The sequence below is a fragment of the Gekko japonicus genome, unplaced genomic scaffold, assembly GCF_001447785.1.
Source record: "Gekko japonicus isolate JY-2015 unplaced genomic scaffold, Gekko_japonicus_V1.1 scaffold548, whole genome shotgun sequence".
NCBI classification, from domain to species: domain Eukaryota; kingdom Metazoa; phylum Chordata; class Lepidosauria; order Squamata; family Gekkonidae; genus Gekko; species Gekko japonicus.
Window position 1 is genome coordinate 880,576 of NW_015169791.1, and position 16,417 is coordinate 896,992.

Consider the following 16,417-nt stretch of genomic DNA (forward strand, 5'->3'; position numbering starts at 1 on the left):
TAGCATGTGAAATGAGTGCAATTGTGCGATACTTGGAACATTCCTTGGCATTGCCCTTCTTTGGGACTGGAATGTAAACTGACCTTTTCAAATCCTGTGGCCACTGTTGCATTTTCCAAATTTGCTGGCATATGGAGTGCAGCACTTTAACAGCATCATCTTTTAAGACTTCGAATAGCTCAGCTGGGATAGCATCACCTCTGCTAGCTTTGTTGTTAGTAATGCTTTCTAAAGCCCATTTGACTTCACACACCAAAATACGAAGGGCTATTGTTCGGCTGATGGTGTAATCTATTGGTAACAGGGATAGACAATAGGCCGCATCCACTAAGCCAATTATGAATGTAAGCCTATCCGGTATCCATCTATTTTATATTGATAATGGGTATGTTGTTAAGAGTCCATGTGTCTTCTGTAATGAGAGAGAGAGAGAGAGAGAGAGAGAGAGAGAGAGAGAGAGAGAGAGAGAGAAATATAGGAGCGCTCTCCCCAAATCTGGTGTTTCTAGATCCAGTGGTTTGGTCTGGGCATTGATTTTACGGTGAGGGGACTTTCTTTTATATATATAGATGGTGTGACCTCATTTGGAATACTGTGTACAGTTCTGGTCACCACAACTGAAAAAGGATATTGTAGCATTGGGAAAAGTGCAGAAAAGGGCAACTAGAATGATAAAAGGGTTGGAACACTTTCCCTATGAAGAAAGGTTGAAGCGCTTGTGGCTCTTTAGCTTGGAGAAACAACGGCTGAGGGGTGACATGATCGAGGTTTATAAGATTATGCATGGGATAGAGCAGGTAGAGAAAAAGGTATTTTTCTCCCTTTCTCACAATACATGAACTTGTGGGCACTCCATTAAATTGCTGAGCGGTCGAGTTAGAACGGATAAAAGGAAGTACTTCTTCACCCAAAGAGTGATTAACGCATGGAATTCACTGTCACAGAAGGTGGCAGCAGCTAGAAGCATGGATGGCTTTAAGAGGGAATTAGATAAGCATATGGAGTAGGGGTCCATCAGTGGCTATTAGCCACAAGGTATAGATAGGAACTCCAGGGCAAGTGATGCTCTGTATTCTTGGTACTTGGGGGGGGGGGGTCAACAGTGGGAGGGCTTCTAGTGTCCTGGCCCCTCTGGTGGACCTCCTGATAGCACCTGGTATTTTTGGCCACTGTGTGACAGAGTGTTGGACTGGATGGGCCATTAGCCCAATCCAACATTGGTTTCTGTTATGTTCTCTTATGTATGTTATCTAACATGTATAGAGAGAGAGAGAGAGGGGATTGTGTTTTTACCCATTTCTTTTGTATCCCTTGCTCAATCTGGTGCTGTACTAAAAGTAGGCTTGTAAACATTTTTCTTTTTATAAATACATTATAACTTTTGATGCTGACAGTGGTTCTCTGTACCACATAGACCTCCACTGTCTCGGACATGCTATTTTAAAAGGAGCACCAGGGGGAAGGCAGGCAGTTGAGAAGTGGCTATTCCTCCAGGGGGCAGTGCCCAAAGCCATAAACTGTTCCTGTAGTCACCTGGCACTGGGCAGCAGGAGACACAGAGACAAGGCCTCGGATCTTGGAAGGGAAGCTGGGTGTCCTGACCCTCCCAGTGGGCAATTCCTACAAAGGTCAGGTGGTGGTGGCAGGCTATCCAAGAGAGAGGGGGAAAGCCTCTCCAGGTATTGGTAAAACCTTGTACGGCAGGTTGGCATAGGGCCTGCAGGGCCCGTTCCACCATACATCCCATTCAAAGTTATATAAACCTCTACTATGTCTTCTCCTTAGAGATCTTTTCTTTAAAACAAAAAGGCAAAAATTCCTTAGCCTTTAGTTGGAGGAAGGATGCTCTAACTCCTTGATCATTTTAGTTATTATTTTTGCACCTTTTAAAAACTGCAGTATCCTTGTTGAGATGGAACAGTCATAACTGTATCAGCACCATACAAGGGCATTATGATACTGGTTGTTTTGTTTCCTAATAATCCCTAGTGCAATATTTACCTTTTTCATCACTGTTGTGCCTTGAATTGACATTTTCATTGAGTTATGCACCATGACCCCAAGGTCTCCTTCCTGGTCTGCCACCCAGTTTTTCTTTGTTACCTATGACTTGTAGAAAAATTCTGCAGTATACAGTGATTGTGAAATGTTACTTTCTGTTTTCTATTTTTTAAAAAAAATTCTCATGGAACACTTGTTTTATTTATTCTTTAAAACTTTGTAGATCTTACAATTCATTTACACTTGTTGACATTAATTCTTTCAAATTATAGATATTCCTATGATCTTTGGTGCTTTTAAAAGGCATTCAGTATTGAAGAGTTTTACAAAATCATGTTGGTTTTATATCATGATATGATGAAATAATCAGTGCTTTCTGTCCTGTATGCATACAAGGGAAAGCCTACATCACAGTTCTAGTGTCATAAGTATCTTTTTTTCCTGAATGATAACTATACCTTCCTTGATTACACAGAGCTGGCTATTTGCCTCAGAATATTCCACTGGAGATTATAAAATACCTATCTAAGGAAAAGGAATTTCTGCCTTGGCATGCTGCCAGCCAAGCTCTTTATCCACTAGATAAATTGCTGGACCGTACTGAAAACTACAACATCTTCAATGTAAGGATATATACATACATATTGCTTTCCTGTTGTTACCCTCAACAGTAAAATTCTTTAACTGACCAAGGGCATTTCTTTGTGAACAAAGTATTTCCCAAATACAGTATGGTCTTTGTGCAATATTCCACAAGTACATGTTTAATGGTAATATTGGCTCAGTTCAGATATAACACAAAATCAGACATAAAATGGAGCCCCAAACCCAGCAAACCTGCACTCCCCACTGAGACAGATGAAGTACATTTTAAAAAATTTCTGAACAAAGAAAGCAAGTACCAAACAGTAAGAGTTATGAATGTTAACTTACATAGGTTGGTTATGAAAGGGGGACTTCGATGCAGGAAACACTCGGAGTTTGTTTTCCCAACACTCATTCCACCAACTTTTTCATGTAACAAATAGGAAAAATATACTTGCCTTTTCCTCTTAGGGATTCATGGAAAGAACTTGGCATGTTCCTGTTTATTTAAAAGAGTGGAGGCTGAGCATGGAGCCTGTTGCAAGGCTGGCTCAAGAGGGAAGGTTGGGTAAAGACTTGATGCTAGTGAGAGCCGGCTAGAGGCAAGAGCAGTTACATTTTTGAACCACTCTTGCTAGGTAATTCTGTAGGGACAGAGCATCATTGGAAAACTGCAAACCAGGTTTAAGCCAAGATACTGCATGAGTTCCAAATGTGAAATCATAGTTAAGATTGTCTGTGGTTAATCTACTAGCTTTCATAATCTGGCTCAGTTCTGTGTTTGAGGTACCCAAGTTAGTGTGGTGGCATAGGTTTGGATGACCAATTTACTATGGTTAACGTAATTAAACCATGATTTCACATTATGGGTTTCATGTTATGAGACTGTTTTAAAAATCTGGCTAAAGATGAACTTCCAATTGCGCTAATGTAATCTGAAAATACATCTTTAAGGCTGCATTTATGTTTCTTTTAAAAAACACAGGAAAATCTGTCAGTAAGAAAATTATGATATGACTGTAGTGACAGAGACATACAATTCAACTTGATACAGAAAGTAAAGGTCCCTGTTGTGTATGGGTCAGAAGTAGAGATCTTGTTACCCGGTCTGTGCCTTTGCTTTTAAAAATGCCTACAACTAAAAGGACATTGAAATACAGAGATCATTAAATTGTCCAGTCTTGAAATGCAGCTCAATAATGTTTCAATATTATAACATCAATTGGCTGTGCATATGAAGACAGCTAAGCCTATCAATTGCATCTCTGTGTGTGGCCCAAATGTGTCACTTATAAATGTTCAATGATGGACATTACTCAAACATGTATTTTTAAGAGGAGAGTAGCCTTTCCAAGGTAAATACTAGCCTGTCAAAGAACCAGCATGTTGTCATACCTGTGTCAAGTATACATTGCATGTTTTAAAACAAGATCCAGTTAATGTTAAGCATCTTTAAACCCCATTTATTCCAAAGGGACCATTAAATTCATGCTTATTTTGAAATCAGAGGGATTTTAACAGTGCTGAACTCAAGGCTGGGCTCTATATTTGAGTTCAATTTTTAATCATATATGCACATTTTACGTGAACTCCTCTGGACTCATCTGCCATCTCTAATATTGGTGGCCAAACAATGGAATGCATGCTACAAGACGCATGGACAACAGAGAGCCTTGGTGCTCCTGGATGCCTAAAATCCTAGTCAGAGTACAGTCAGATCTGTTCTCCTCCTGCACTGTGGTACCTCTTAGCCAGCTTTCTAGATCAGACAGAAAATGCTATCAATACGTAGGAGTAGCTGGATTTCATGTGTGCAAGGGTGTGCAGAAACAAAAGCTGGAATCTGACTCGGGTCATTTGTCATTTTAAACATTTGAGTCATTATTTACTATCAGAATTAAATCTATTTACACTAGGAAATCATACTTGTTTCAGTTGGATTCAATGGGGGGAATGTAATTCCTTCCCCATGCAAATACATTGACATTTTCAGAACTGTGGCCATCACTGAAGATGGCCCTTTCCAATATGTTAGTCCCCTGATGTTTTGCCTCAGGTGTTATTCTCTTAGGCTGTGATCACACGAGCAGTTTGGTCCGACACAGGCACTCCTCCTCTCTGGATCAAATGGGCAGTCAGACAGCCACATCTGTCAGGCATTCCCCAGCCATAGTTATACCATCATAGGACAACTTGGAATTGGGTTAAAAAGGCACCACATCACAAGTGGTGTTTTTGGTTCCCCATGCAGTCATTGCACATGGCCTTAACATGGGGGAACACGTGCAGAACGGATTTGGCGGTCTGAATCTGCAGGTCCATTCTGCCGCTATGGAGGATTTTTTTTAAGTGCCTATGTGTGTGCATGTGCATGAGTGCATATACATGCACACCTATGCACACACATACATTTTGAATTTTTGGGCAGTGCACGCCATGGCTGAGGTGCTGCAATAATTTGGATGCTTGACTACGAGATGTCTGCATGGGTAACCCACTGCAGGATGTGCTGTGTGGCTAGTATACCCTGCAACACTTTAAATCGGTTCAATTAGAGGCGGCACCATACTATGCCAAGCTGCCAGTGTGACCACAGCCACAGTGTCTTCAAAACAGCAAATTCTGGGTAGTATGTGCTCTGTCTCCTCCTTCCCAAGACTAGGGATTTTTATCATTACGGGAGACAAGCTGTTTACTTTAGTCTAGCAGGCAGGGCTCCTAAGAACAATCTGGAGCTGTGATTATATAGAATCAGAAAGTTTTTGCAAAGTCATGAGACAAGCAGTGATTCACAGAAAGTGAAAAGCATGTGCAGAAAAATCAATACACACAATCCTATTTGGTAGGAAGATGAGTTAACTGTTCTAGTTAGACAAGAGCCATGTCAGGCACATGCATGTTGACACTACAGTTCAAAACAGAGTTGATTTCAATGGACTTAGAAGGGTGCTTAGGCATAAGCACTCTGCCAGTACTTATGATTCCTAAGTCACTTTCTTCCCCTGTAGCCATTCCAACCTGGGAAAATAAAATAATTATCAGATGAGACATTTTCCAACAACTACCAAATGTCAGAAATAACTGTTCAGATTTAAAACATTTACCGTATTTACAAATGGATGTTTACATCCCTATTCTAGACTATCATCTCAGTCTTTGGACCTGACTTGTGGCACACTTGCCAAAAAAACAAAAACTGGCCACTACTGATAAAGTGTTATGTAGAAATATTCCATTGCCTGACTGGAAGTATATTTTAACTTGTTACGATTTTAATAATATTGTTAATTGTATGCAGAATGGTAATTTAACCATCAAAGTATTTAATGCAGGTTTGGTGTTGTTGTTTTTTGTCTCTCAGGAATATATACTAAGACAAGTTGCTTCAATGTATATGAAGCTTGGATGGCCAACAAATAATGTGGACAAATCCTTTGTTCAAGCTTCCTACCAAGCTTCCTACCAGCATGAGTACTGTTATACTTCTTTTATTGCAGCAAAGTACTTCTAGTAACCTGAATTTTAGAAACTTAATTTATGCTTCAACAGTGTCACTTTATTTGTTTGGGGGGGGGGGGTTGGTGGTGGTCTTGAGCCAAGATCACTGATTTTCATTAGTGATAGTTAAGGATTTTTTTAACCTTTTGAAAGCACGAAGGGCCTGGCTCGGCTCGGCCTGCTATTTTGCGGTGCTGGGTGGGGACAGAGAGCTGGATGATGCTGGGTGGGGGTGGAGTGGGTGAGCAGTGGGAAAATAGGTCCTTCCCCTTCGTCCCCCGGACCAATAGCAGAGTTACTTGGGATGCTTATAAAAACTTTTTCTGTGAAATTTCTTCCAAAATGTGTGTAAATGAAAGAGGACCATTCATAACTAACCCTCTATGTGCTGGGAAATATTTCTTGTTATGTTGCAGCAAAACTAGTCTACGTGTATTTGAAATTTGGGGGAGTGAGTTATGTTGTACAGACATGTTCTTGTACTGTTTCATTGGCAACAAAAATTAAAACAGTAAATTCTGGAGAAGCCATTTATTACATTTGAAATATATTTATAAATCTCAAAGGAATATACTTCCTTTTTTGCAAGTGAAATCCATTATCGAATTCTCGAAATCCTCATTTCTTACCAGAGGATAACCAGAATCATAGTGGAACCATGGTATAATAACAGAATAGTCTGGAGGAAACTCTGTTAGAGCCAGTGTGGTGCAGTGTTTAGAGTGTTGTCTAGGACCTTGGAAATCCAGATTCAAGTCACCATTGAGTTATGACACTCCCTGGATAACGTCAAGCCTGTCATTCTCTCTCAGCCTAACCTACCTCATAGGATTGTTATGAAAATAAAGTGGGAAGGGAGAACCATGTGCCTATTCTGCACTCCTTTGGTGAAGGAATAAAAATGGAGAGATGGAAAAAAGTCACTCATAGTGGTTCACTGACTGTCATTTTACAATACGCCATTAACTGTTCATTAACATTTTTGCATTAATTAACTTGGTAATTAGGTATTACAAGTGGGAACCCACAAGGACTTGCAGGAGGAATCTCATTTCTCCTCTCCTGAACTATTTCCTCTTTTCCTCTCCTGAAAGCCCTCATAGTCTCTCCCCTAGGGTCTCCAGTTTCAGGTTGGGAAATTCCAGGAGATCTGGAAATGGAGCCTTGGGAGGGTGTGCTTTGTGGAGGGGTATAATACCATAGAATCCACCCTCCAAAGCATCCATTTTCTCCAGGGGAATTGATCTCTTTCTTCAGGAGATCAGTTGTAAATCTGGGTGATCTCCAGCCCTCACCGAGAGGTTGGCAACCCTAGTTACCATGGAGGAAATGGGTGATTTTGAGGGTGGAGTCTATGGCCTTATGTCCTTCTGAGGTACCTCCCCTACTCAAACCACATGGTCCATAGGCACCCCCCCAATTGCCAGGTATTTCCTAACCTGGAGTTGGTAACCTTTTTATGATTGGACAAGAAAGAAATACAAAGAAATGAACTTTTTAATACTACAAAATGAACTACAAACTTTTTATAATCTAACAGTCTGTTTTATTGTAATGGGAAGTGATAAGTAGAGAAGGTTTGCATGCAGAAGACATTTTTGCTTCCCCCCCCCTTTTCTCCTTCCCCCTTTTTATTCCTATTTATTTTAAAACTCAATAAATATGTATACCCAAAAAAAGGAAAACTGTAGCCCAGTTTTGTGCCGGTCACTGGGCCAGGCCCCCTTGCATGGTAGGGAACCCTCAAGGATTTATGGGGAGGTACCTCACTTTCCCCACACCATTTCTTCTTTCCCCTCTTCTGTCAACCCCCATCTCCTCTCCCCTTTCACTGCCTCATTCTCTCCTTCTCAGCCATTCACCAACCTTCCTTTTATCTGCTGCCTATCTTCAGCTATATTTATCATTTATTTACTTCATTTTTACCCCACCTTTCTCCACAGTGTGGAATAAAGCAGCTTATAGTATTATTCTCCTTTTTTCTCGTCACTACAACCCAGTGAGGTAGCTTAGGCTGAAAGTATGTGACTGATCCAAAATCACCCAGTGGGAATTTGAACCGAGGCCTTCTAGACCCTACTTGGATCTGGCCCCAATAAGTCCTCCCTCAAAGGCCAAAACATTTACAGTTAAAGTTACAGGCACTCCTTTTATTATTTTCAGATTTTTTAAAACCACCCAATGTTTGTTTGTTTTTTAGATTTCACATTTCACCACAAACCGGAGGCCCTTTTTAGGTTTGTAGAAAGATCTCTCTTGCCTGTTCATGGCTCCAGTCACTGGATTTAAGTACCCAAAGATTTGGCTGAGTTCACTATTAGTAAATAGATTTTCACATGGCATTTGAGCACATCTATTTATTAACATGCCTTTAATTCTTTTTTTATTTGTGTTTTGGAATAACCAGGGAGTTACGCCGTGAAGTCATTATGCTGGCTTGCAGCTTTGGCAATAAGCACTGCCACCAGCAGGCTGCAACATTAATCTCAGATTGGATTTCCAGCAACAGAAACAGGTAAAAGGTTTTTTAAATAATAATAATAATAATAGAATAGCTGTTACCTTGTGACTTGGGAATTCTGTGGAAGAAAGGTAGATATTGGGTTTTACAAGCATGAAGCTGAAGAGAAAGAGTGAAATGTGCAATGCAGCTGTCTGTACCCCACCCTCACCCACAAAAAATCATGCTTTTTGGGTCAGTGGACTTGAACAGTGAACGGGACAAACTGGGAGTCTGCTGCAAAAGGAGAAAACCAGCCTACCATACCCTCCTCGCAAACAGAAATTATGTTCCATCTGAGGAGCTGCTGAATGACACCATAGTATCCAGGCCTGTGTATACAAACCCTACTTCCCATCATTGTCTAGAAGTTTTCTTTCCAGCAACTTTAGATTGGACCTTCACCATTTTGTCTTTAAAGACACAAATATTACTATGAATGACTACATCACAGAGATGATTGTAGAGTCCTTGAGATGGTTAAACAGAATTTGAGCCGAATAACACCTTTAAGTACCAACAAAAATTTCCAGGGTATAAGTTTTTGTAAGTTTTTTGAGCTTTGACTCAAAAAAGCATATGCTCTGGAAAATCTTAGTGTTTTTTAACTCAAGCTGCTACTAGACTTGAATTTTGTTTTGCTATGATAGACTAACATGGCTATCTGCCATGAGATTGTTGTGATTACATGGAGTTTCCATAGTTCTCACTCTTCAAGAGGTGTAAGCTAAGGTAAAGATACATCTTTGGATGGCCAAAAGGAAACATTTAAATGCTTCATTACATGTAAAAAAGTTTGATTGAGTGACCTTTAAGTAGATCTTTTCACATGATATCTTCCTGTAGTTTTGCTTATATACTTCTATTAAAAATGGAAATGAAAAATACTGAGACTGGAGAAGGAAAATATATACCAGTAGTTTTCTTTTGCATGTTTCTGGTAAATTATAGTAGGTTCAGAATTAATGAACATGTGTCATGCTCTGTGCAGTTTACTTGTTTATGTATTTATTGTATATAGATTATTTTATGACTTCTGGATATGGAGAATAAAGTAGTGTTAATTACATATATGTTAGGGAATAATCCATCCATGGTTGATCTTTTAGAGTTAGTGGAGTGTTTAACTCTGAAAGGGTTAAACATTCCCTACTATGTAGAACATTTCTCTTACTAAACGCACATGTATCAAAATAGCTAGACCAGTGTTGAATGAAAGAGGCATCGATGTTCCTAACAGAAGAGTATTGCGTCAGCAAATTAAAATAAGAAAAAGGAAAATAGTATGAAAGTACTTTATAATTGCTTCTGCTTCTTTTTTTGCACATCAGAGTAGTGACAGCATTAATTGCAGATTTTGCCTGAAAGCCTGAGTATAAATCTGTGGTGGTATCATTGTGTTGAAACCACTGGAAATCTTTGAAACCTAGATCACTAAATGAAAACTACCAAATTTTATTTAAAATAAATATATGCATCCATTTAAATATGTATTGTGAATTAAAATGCAATTGCTGAAATTAATCTCTAGACCTGTGCTGTAGAAGCTATTGCTTTCAGAAAATGAAGATGTTTGCTGCAGCCCTTTCATGTGTGAAGAAGTACATTACTCACACTCCTTACTTATGACAGCATAGTGGCTCAGCCTAAAAAAATTAAAAGAATTACCACACAGTCTGCCTGAGCCTGAGAATCAGCCTTGTTAACCTCTTTAACCTTCGCAATGCATCAGTTTTGAAAGCAAAACTTGTTTTAAAATATATTATTCCTTGCAGAGTTTCTTCTAGAGATAAATTGACTACATTTGTATTCTGAGCTATAAAGCTAAAAGAAAGAACCGTGGGAAAGAATATCTTGTAAGCTCCCCAACTACAATACTAAAATAAAATGCTGAGTTGTAGGACATCTACTGTAATACCTGAATCATTCAAGCAAAGATGTTCACTGCAATGTACTTCTCCTTTAAGGCTGAAGCAACACTTGCACTGCCTGCCATGTTGACACCCACTTCTATGTAGAAACTTTCCCTGGCACACACAGCAGAGGCTTTGAATGCCAGGTTTTACTTTCTCCCACAAGTTTCTATAGTATGAAAAGGGAGAATGTAGACCATCAGAAGCAGTTTGAGGAACATAATGTGGGTGAGCAGAGCTTTAACTGGATGACTGACTACTTCCCAAAATATCTGTTATATTGGCATAATTAATATGTGCAAACACGATACTGATTTTTTTTAAGTGCACGGACTCTAATCTGGGAGAAACGGGTTTGATTCCCCACTCCTCCACTTACAGCTGCTGGATGTCCTTAGGCAAGTCATAGTTCTGTCAGAGCCTTTTCTCTCAAGGACAGTTCTGGAAAGAGCTCTTTCAGCCCCACCTACCTCACAGGTTATCTGTTGTGGGGAGGGTAAGGGAAAGGAGTTTGTAAACTGCTCTGAGACTCCAAGTGAAGGGCGGAATATAAATCCAGTCTCTTCCTCTTCTTCTGTGTGATCTTCAGTTAGTTGTTTGGTTTAGAGAGCACAGGTCTTTGTAACCTGTTTGTAGATAAGACTGTCCCTCTATGTGGAAAAGGAGTGGATTTCTTTTTCTTTTTTAAGCTGTGGTGTTATCGATTACATTTTTATCTTGCCCTTACTCCGAGACAGCATACATGGTTCTCTCCTTCTATTTCATTCTTATAGCAAATCTGGATAAAGGAAACATTTGTAAAAAAGTAAATTTACATTTACTTTGAATTCGATTAAGCACCTTGTTAATGGCAACATGGGGATGTAGATAAGAGAGAACTGAACCCAGTTGAAATAACAACATTGAACAAACAACGAGACACCAGAATGAAGACATATCACACTGCAACTAATGTTAGATTCAAATTCACTGTAGGTAATCCAAAGAACTAGATGTTACTTGATGAAGGACAAAAAAAAAAATCAATATTGTGTTCGCAAAAAAAAAAAAGAGCTTTCCCATTCACCTAATTTCCATAGAATTCTCTTAAGTTCATTTCTTGTAACCTACATACAACAATATATTCAATTTGCAAAAAGGTATGAGAATGTAGGTTAAAATTTTTTTAAATGAAGACCCATGTGGTCTACTGTGTTGGACTAATATTCAAAATCCCAATTTAACTATGAAGCTCACTGGTTGATCCTGGGCAGACATTTTATCTATTTTATTTTTATTTATTAGATTTATATCCCGCTCTCCCCGAAGGCTCAGGGCGGGTAACAAGATGGCATGAATGCCAACATTAAAACAAATAAAAACAGGATAAAACAATATAATACAATCAAATAAAATATTGGTGCTCTAGATATCACGTCAATCATTTATCCCAAGATGGAGTTAATCCCAAATCAATGTATGTTCCAGTAGCACTGTCATCCCTTCTCAATCCTGGGTCATCTCGCACCCTGATGGTACCCACATGGGTGGTGGTGGGGGGTGCGATGATGTAGTAATAATGAAGGTGGAATAGTGGTGGTGGCGGCTCCTACTCAAAAACCTGGTGGAAGAGCTCCGTCTTACAGGCCCTGCGGAACTGCGAAAGGTCCCGCAGGGCCCGGATCTCCTCCGGGAGCTCATTCCACCAGGTAGGAGCTGCCACCGAGAAAGCCTTGGCCCTAGTAGCAGCAAATTTGATGTCCCTGGGGCCTGGAATAACCAGGAGGTGTTGACTCCCTGACTGTAGTGCTCTTGGGGGAATATAGGGGGAAAGGCGGTCCCTTAGGTAAGCTGGACCCTGGCCTTATAGGGCTTTATAGGTAAGAACCAGCACTTTGAAGCTAATCCGGTACGCTATTGGAAGTCAGTGCAGTGCTTTCAGCACAGGCTGGATGTGATCCCTCCTAGAGAGACCTATTAACAGCCTGGCTGCAGCATTCTGCACTAGCTGCAGCTTCCGGACTTGCGACAAAGGCAGCCCCAAGTAGAGAGCATTACAGTAGTCTAACCTCGAGGTGACCGTCGCATGGATCACAGTGGACAGGTCATCGTGGTCAAGGAAGGGGACCAACTGCCGAGCCAGCCGAAGATGGTAAAAAGCCGACTTGGGAGTTGCTGCCACCTGGGCCTCCATCGTTAAAGAGGAGTCCAGGAGCACACCCAAACTCCTAACCTCTGACACTGGCAACCAACCGGACTCAGGCCCAGAACCTCCGTCTTTGCTGGGTTTAGTTTCAACCGGCTCAGTCTGAGCCCCCCAGCCACAGCCTGCAATGCCTGATAAAGGTCATCCGAACCGACCATCCAACATCAGATAGAGCTGGGTGCAACTCTCTCTCTCAAATCATTACAACTCTCTATCGCCTCTCGTCCCTCTCTCTCTCTCTCTCTCTCTCTCTCTCTCTCTCTCTCTCTCTGCCTATCTTTGTTCACAGGGTTGTTGTTAAAACAAAAATAGAGAACAATTATGACATCCTGACCTCCTTGGATGAGGGGTAGGGTATAAATGTAATATATATATATTTAAAATTAAGGGGAACAGTACCTTCTCTGCAAGGAAAGGCTTATAGTGTTGTTTTTTAAATCTTCATGCATCCTGAAACTCTTTAGTATATATCCAAGATTTTAAAGGGGAATTCTTGAGTCCTAGCTTCTATCTCAATTCTTATCTTGGTTCTTGACTAACACGTCCCTAATTGGATTCGAACAAATGACCCTTTGTCTCCTTTCCTGCCAAATCCTTCCTGTTCCACTTGCCAAGTCGAACTACTACTCTTCCAAAATGAGCTACCTTCTGCTGCCAGTAAGGATAGTACATTGTTATACTAGGTATTAACAAGCCACCTTATCTAGGCCCCGTTCACATGGAGCATTTGCTGCACTGAAGGCACAATCGTCCCACGGATTTTCCAGGCGCAATCACACTGGAACATCTGGGAGGTGTAGCACACCTGTGGCTAACCCATGGCTTCTCGCTGAAGATGTGGAGTAAAAAATGACCACATATGAGGTACTAGTTTCCAGAAAACGCGGGGCAAGGGCAGGCATCTGATCATGTTTCCGCTTGAATCCTGTGGCATCCGGCGCCCATCCATGTCCCGTCGCAAACCGGATTGTTGGTGTTTTTTTAAGCCTCCACAGGATGTGCACAAACAATCATGCGCATGCACAACTTTCGGTGGGGGAAAAAATTCCAGTTTGCCACGGAAGCAGCGTCTAGTGATTGCTGGTGTGATCGCGCCGCACTGCTTCTTTGCCGTGCTGCAGGATAGCCATGTGATCGGCACCTAATGGCCCAACCACGGGACCTCGACAGGACGTGTGATCAGGCTGCTGTGCGTTACTTTGCTCTGGGGCCAACAGCCACGCTTCCCCCCGTGTGACTGGGACCCTACTGAAGCAAACATAATATCTTTTGGGACTCTCGCCTTCTTATCATACCAAATAAATTAATCCAGTTCTAACTGAATTCTCCCCAACGACTCTTATGATACGTGCAAAAAAAGAGCCATAAATAAATAAATAAGAATCTCAGTAAGATCTTCATCTTGATGGCACCCTAACTAGGATAATCTAAACCGACACAATTTTTTCAAAGTAAGTTCCACCTTCTGAATTAACAGCTTCAGATTTTGCTCTAACAAAGCTTCTGTCTTCCTGGAAAAAGACACTCTCATCAGACACTCTCATCAGTCCTCCATCCCAAACCCACACATGCCGAAATACAATGATGTATTAGTCACCAATAATACTAATTTTTCAATATTGGTTTTATAACCGGAAATTGAACCAAACCTACACTCTACTAATAAACAACTAAGTGAGATCACTGGATTTTTGACTGTGAACATCACGTCATCTGCATAAAGTAACCATTTCCTCATCCTTTCGCCTATCACAAGCCCTGAGATAAGTTCTTCTCTCACCTTAACTGCCAATACCGGTATCACTGACTTAAATTGACTATATACAAATCAAACAATGGGTGACAAAGGACAATCCTACTGCACCCCATGATATAACTGGAATTGTAGAGAAAGAAAATAATGAAAACAAACCTGTGCCCCTGGAACAGATCCCTGCACCAAAACACAAAGCTTTCAACATATCTCTCTCTCAAAAAAAATCCCAATTAACCCTATCAAGTGCTTTTTCAGACCCACAAACAGAAAGGATGCTGGTACTTTGTGCTGTTCTGCATAACCAAATTCATTGATTTCTAAATATTGCTGGACATTTGCCACTCCACCTGAAATCCTTTCTGGTTTGATCCTGTTCAATTATTCATAATTATTTTTAATCTATTAGCTAATATCGAGGCTAATCCTCTCCTCCATTTTATTCTCACAACAACCCTATGATGTAGTTTAGGCTGAGAGTGTGTGACTGAACCAAGGTCACCCATCAATCTTCCAAGACAAGAGTAGGTATTTGAACCCGGGTCTCCAAGATCTTTTTTTGGCACTCTAACTACTACACCATGTATAGAAATGCCCTTCAACTTAGAATTCTTCTCTGTTAATAGGAGTTACACGGTTAGTAATGCTGATGGGCTTGGCCAGAGTGGGACAGAAGGTTTACCATCTAATATTTTAGCTAGAATGTCACACTTAAAGAACATAGACTGGAAAAACCAAAAGGCTAGATTGTATTTTCTGCCTTTCTGGGTAGGAAGATCAGGACTGACTGCAGAGGAGAAGGCACTCTAAGGGGAGAATATAAATTCACAGGACACATGAAGGAGGGCTTCTTTGCTTTATTCTTTGCTTCCTCAGATAAGCAACAGCCATGTGTCTTGACCATGTGTCATCTTGACCTTGTGTTAAGAGACAGTGGAGAGACGTCCCTAAACTGAGAGGTAATGACAGGCTTTTAAATTGCTGTAAACGTAAGAGCTAACAGCCAGTCCTAGCAACAACATCATTAAGGTATGTGTGGAGCTAGAAGACTGCATGTTTTCACTTTCTCTACGTAAACTTGCTCAGTCTCTTGCTTGTACAGACTGAGTGCACTTTTATTTGCTTATTACATTTTCCTGTAATTGTAATGTTTGAAGCCTGACCACTGTGTCCATACAATACCTGATTTAGTCATGCTTTTCAGAGTGTGATAAAGAGGAGGGACTGTGGGTGAGTGTGCCATCCCTAAAAAGCAGAATTGCAAAATACGATAGATCTTCCCTGAGCTAGCTTAGAACAACCAAAGTAAGAGATGTAGCAAAAAGGTGGAGCCTTTAAATGGAAATGCAGCTCTTTATTAAATAAAGAACTCAAGGCAGCTTACAGTATAGATAAAATACATTTAAAAATTAAAATCACAGGTTGGGTGTCAAGCTTTGGTTTTGTTTCACCTCATTTCACTTCACTGCTTGCCATAGTTATGGGGTGAGGGAATTCCTGAGGGGAGTGCATGGGTGTTTAGAGTGGATGCTTTTAGAAGCTATAATTTTTCTTTAAGCTGTGCCCCAATGCTTGTTTCCAAGGGAGCTGGCCTTGGAGGCTGTTTTGCCAGGCTAGGATGTAGATAAGGCACCGTATATCTGTCAGGGTTGCTATAGTGACTGTAGGGGCTGGATGATGACATATGCATGACATGTGGGATGTATTTTGTATTATCTATAATAGAGGCTTTTTCATGCCTTTTGTTAGTTTTGACACAGAGCCTGTTTCCTGAAGTAAGCATATCTCAATAAACTACCACTGCTTAAGTGTGTTGTGGGGAGTGTCTTAACTGGGAGACCTGACAAAGTGTCAGAACTCCTGAATTACTGTTCACCCAAGGCCCCAAACCTATACGGCATGGGGAACAAAGATGAAGACTGCGAGGCAAGCACGAGCACCGGGTCTGAACCCAAGAATCCTGTGCTTGATCCTGACAAGAA

At 40.7% G+C, this 16,417-nt stretch overlaps 1 protein-coding gene across 1 annotated transcript in view; it reads left to right on the plus strand.

The window, feature by feature from the left end:
* TRHDE (thyrotropin-releasing hormone degrading enzyme) overlaps positions 1-16,417 on the plus strand; it is a 469,626-nt gene that overhangs the window by 432,766 nt on the left and 20,443 nt on the right. The window contains exons 13-15 of the mRNA XM_015417024.1: positions 2,477-2,624; positions 5,948-6,057; positions 8,492-8,599. Coding sequence (XP_015272510.1) covers positions 2,477-2,624; positions 5,948-6,057; positions 8,492-8,599 — 366 coding nt within the window. The remainder of the gene's footprint in view (positions 1-2,476; positions 2,625-5,947; positions 6,058-8,491; positions 8,600-16,417) is intronic.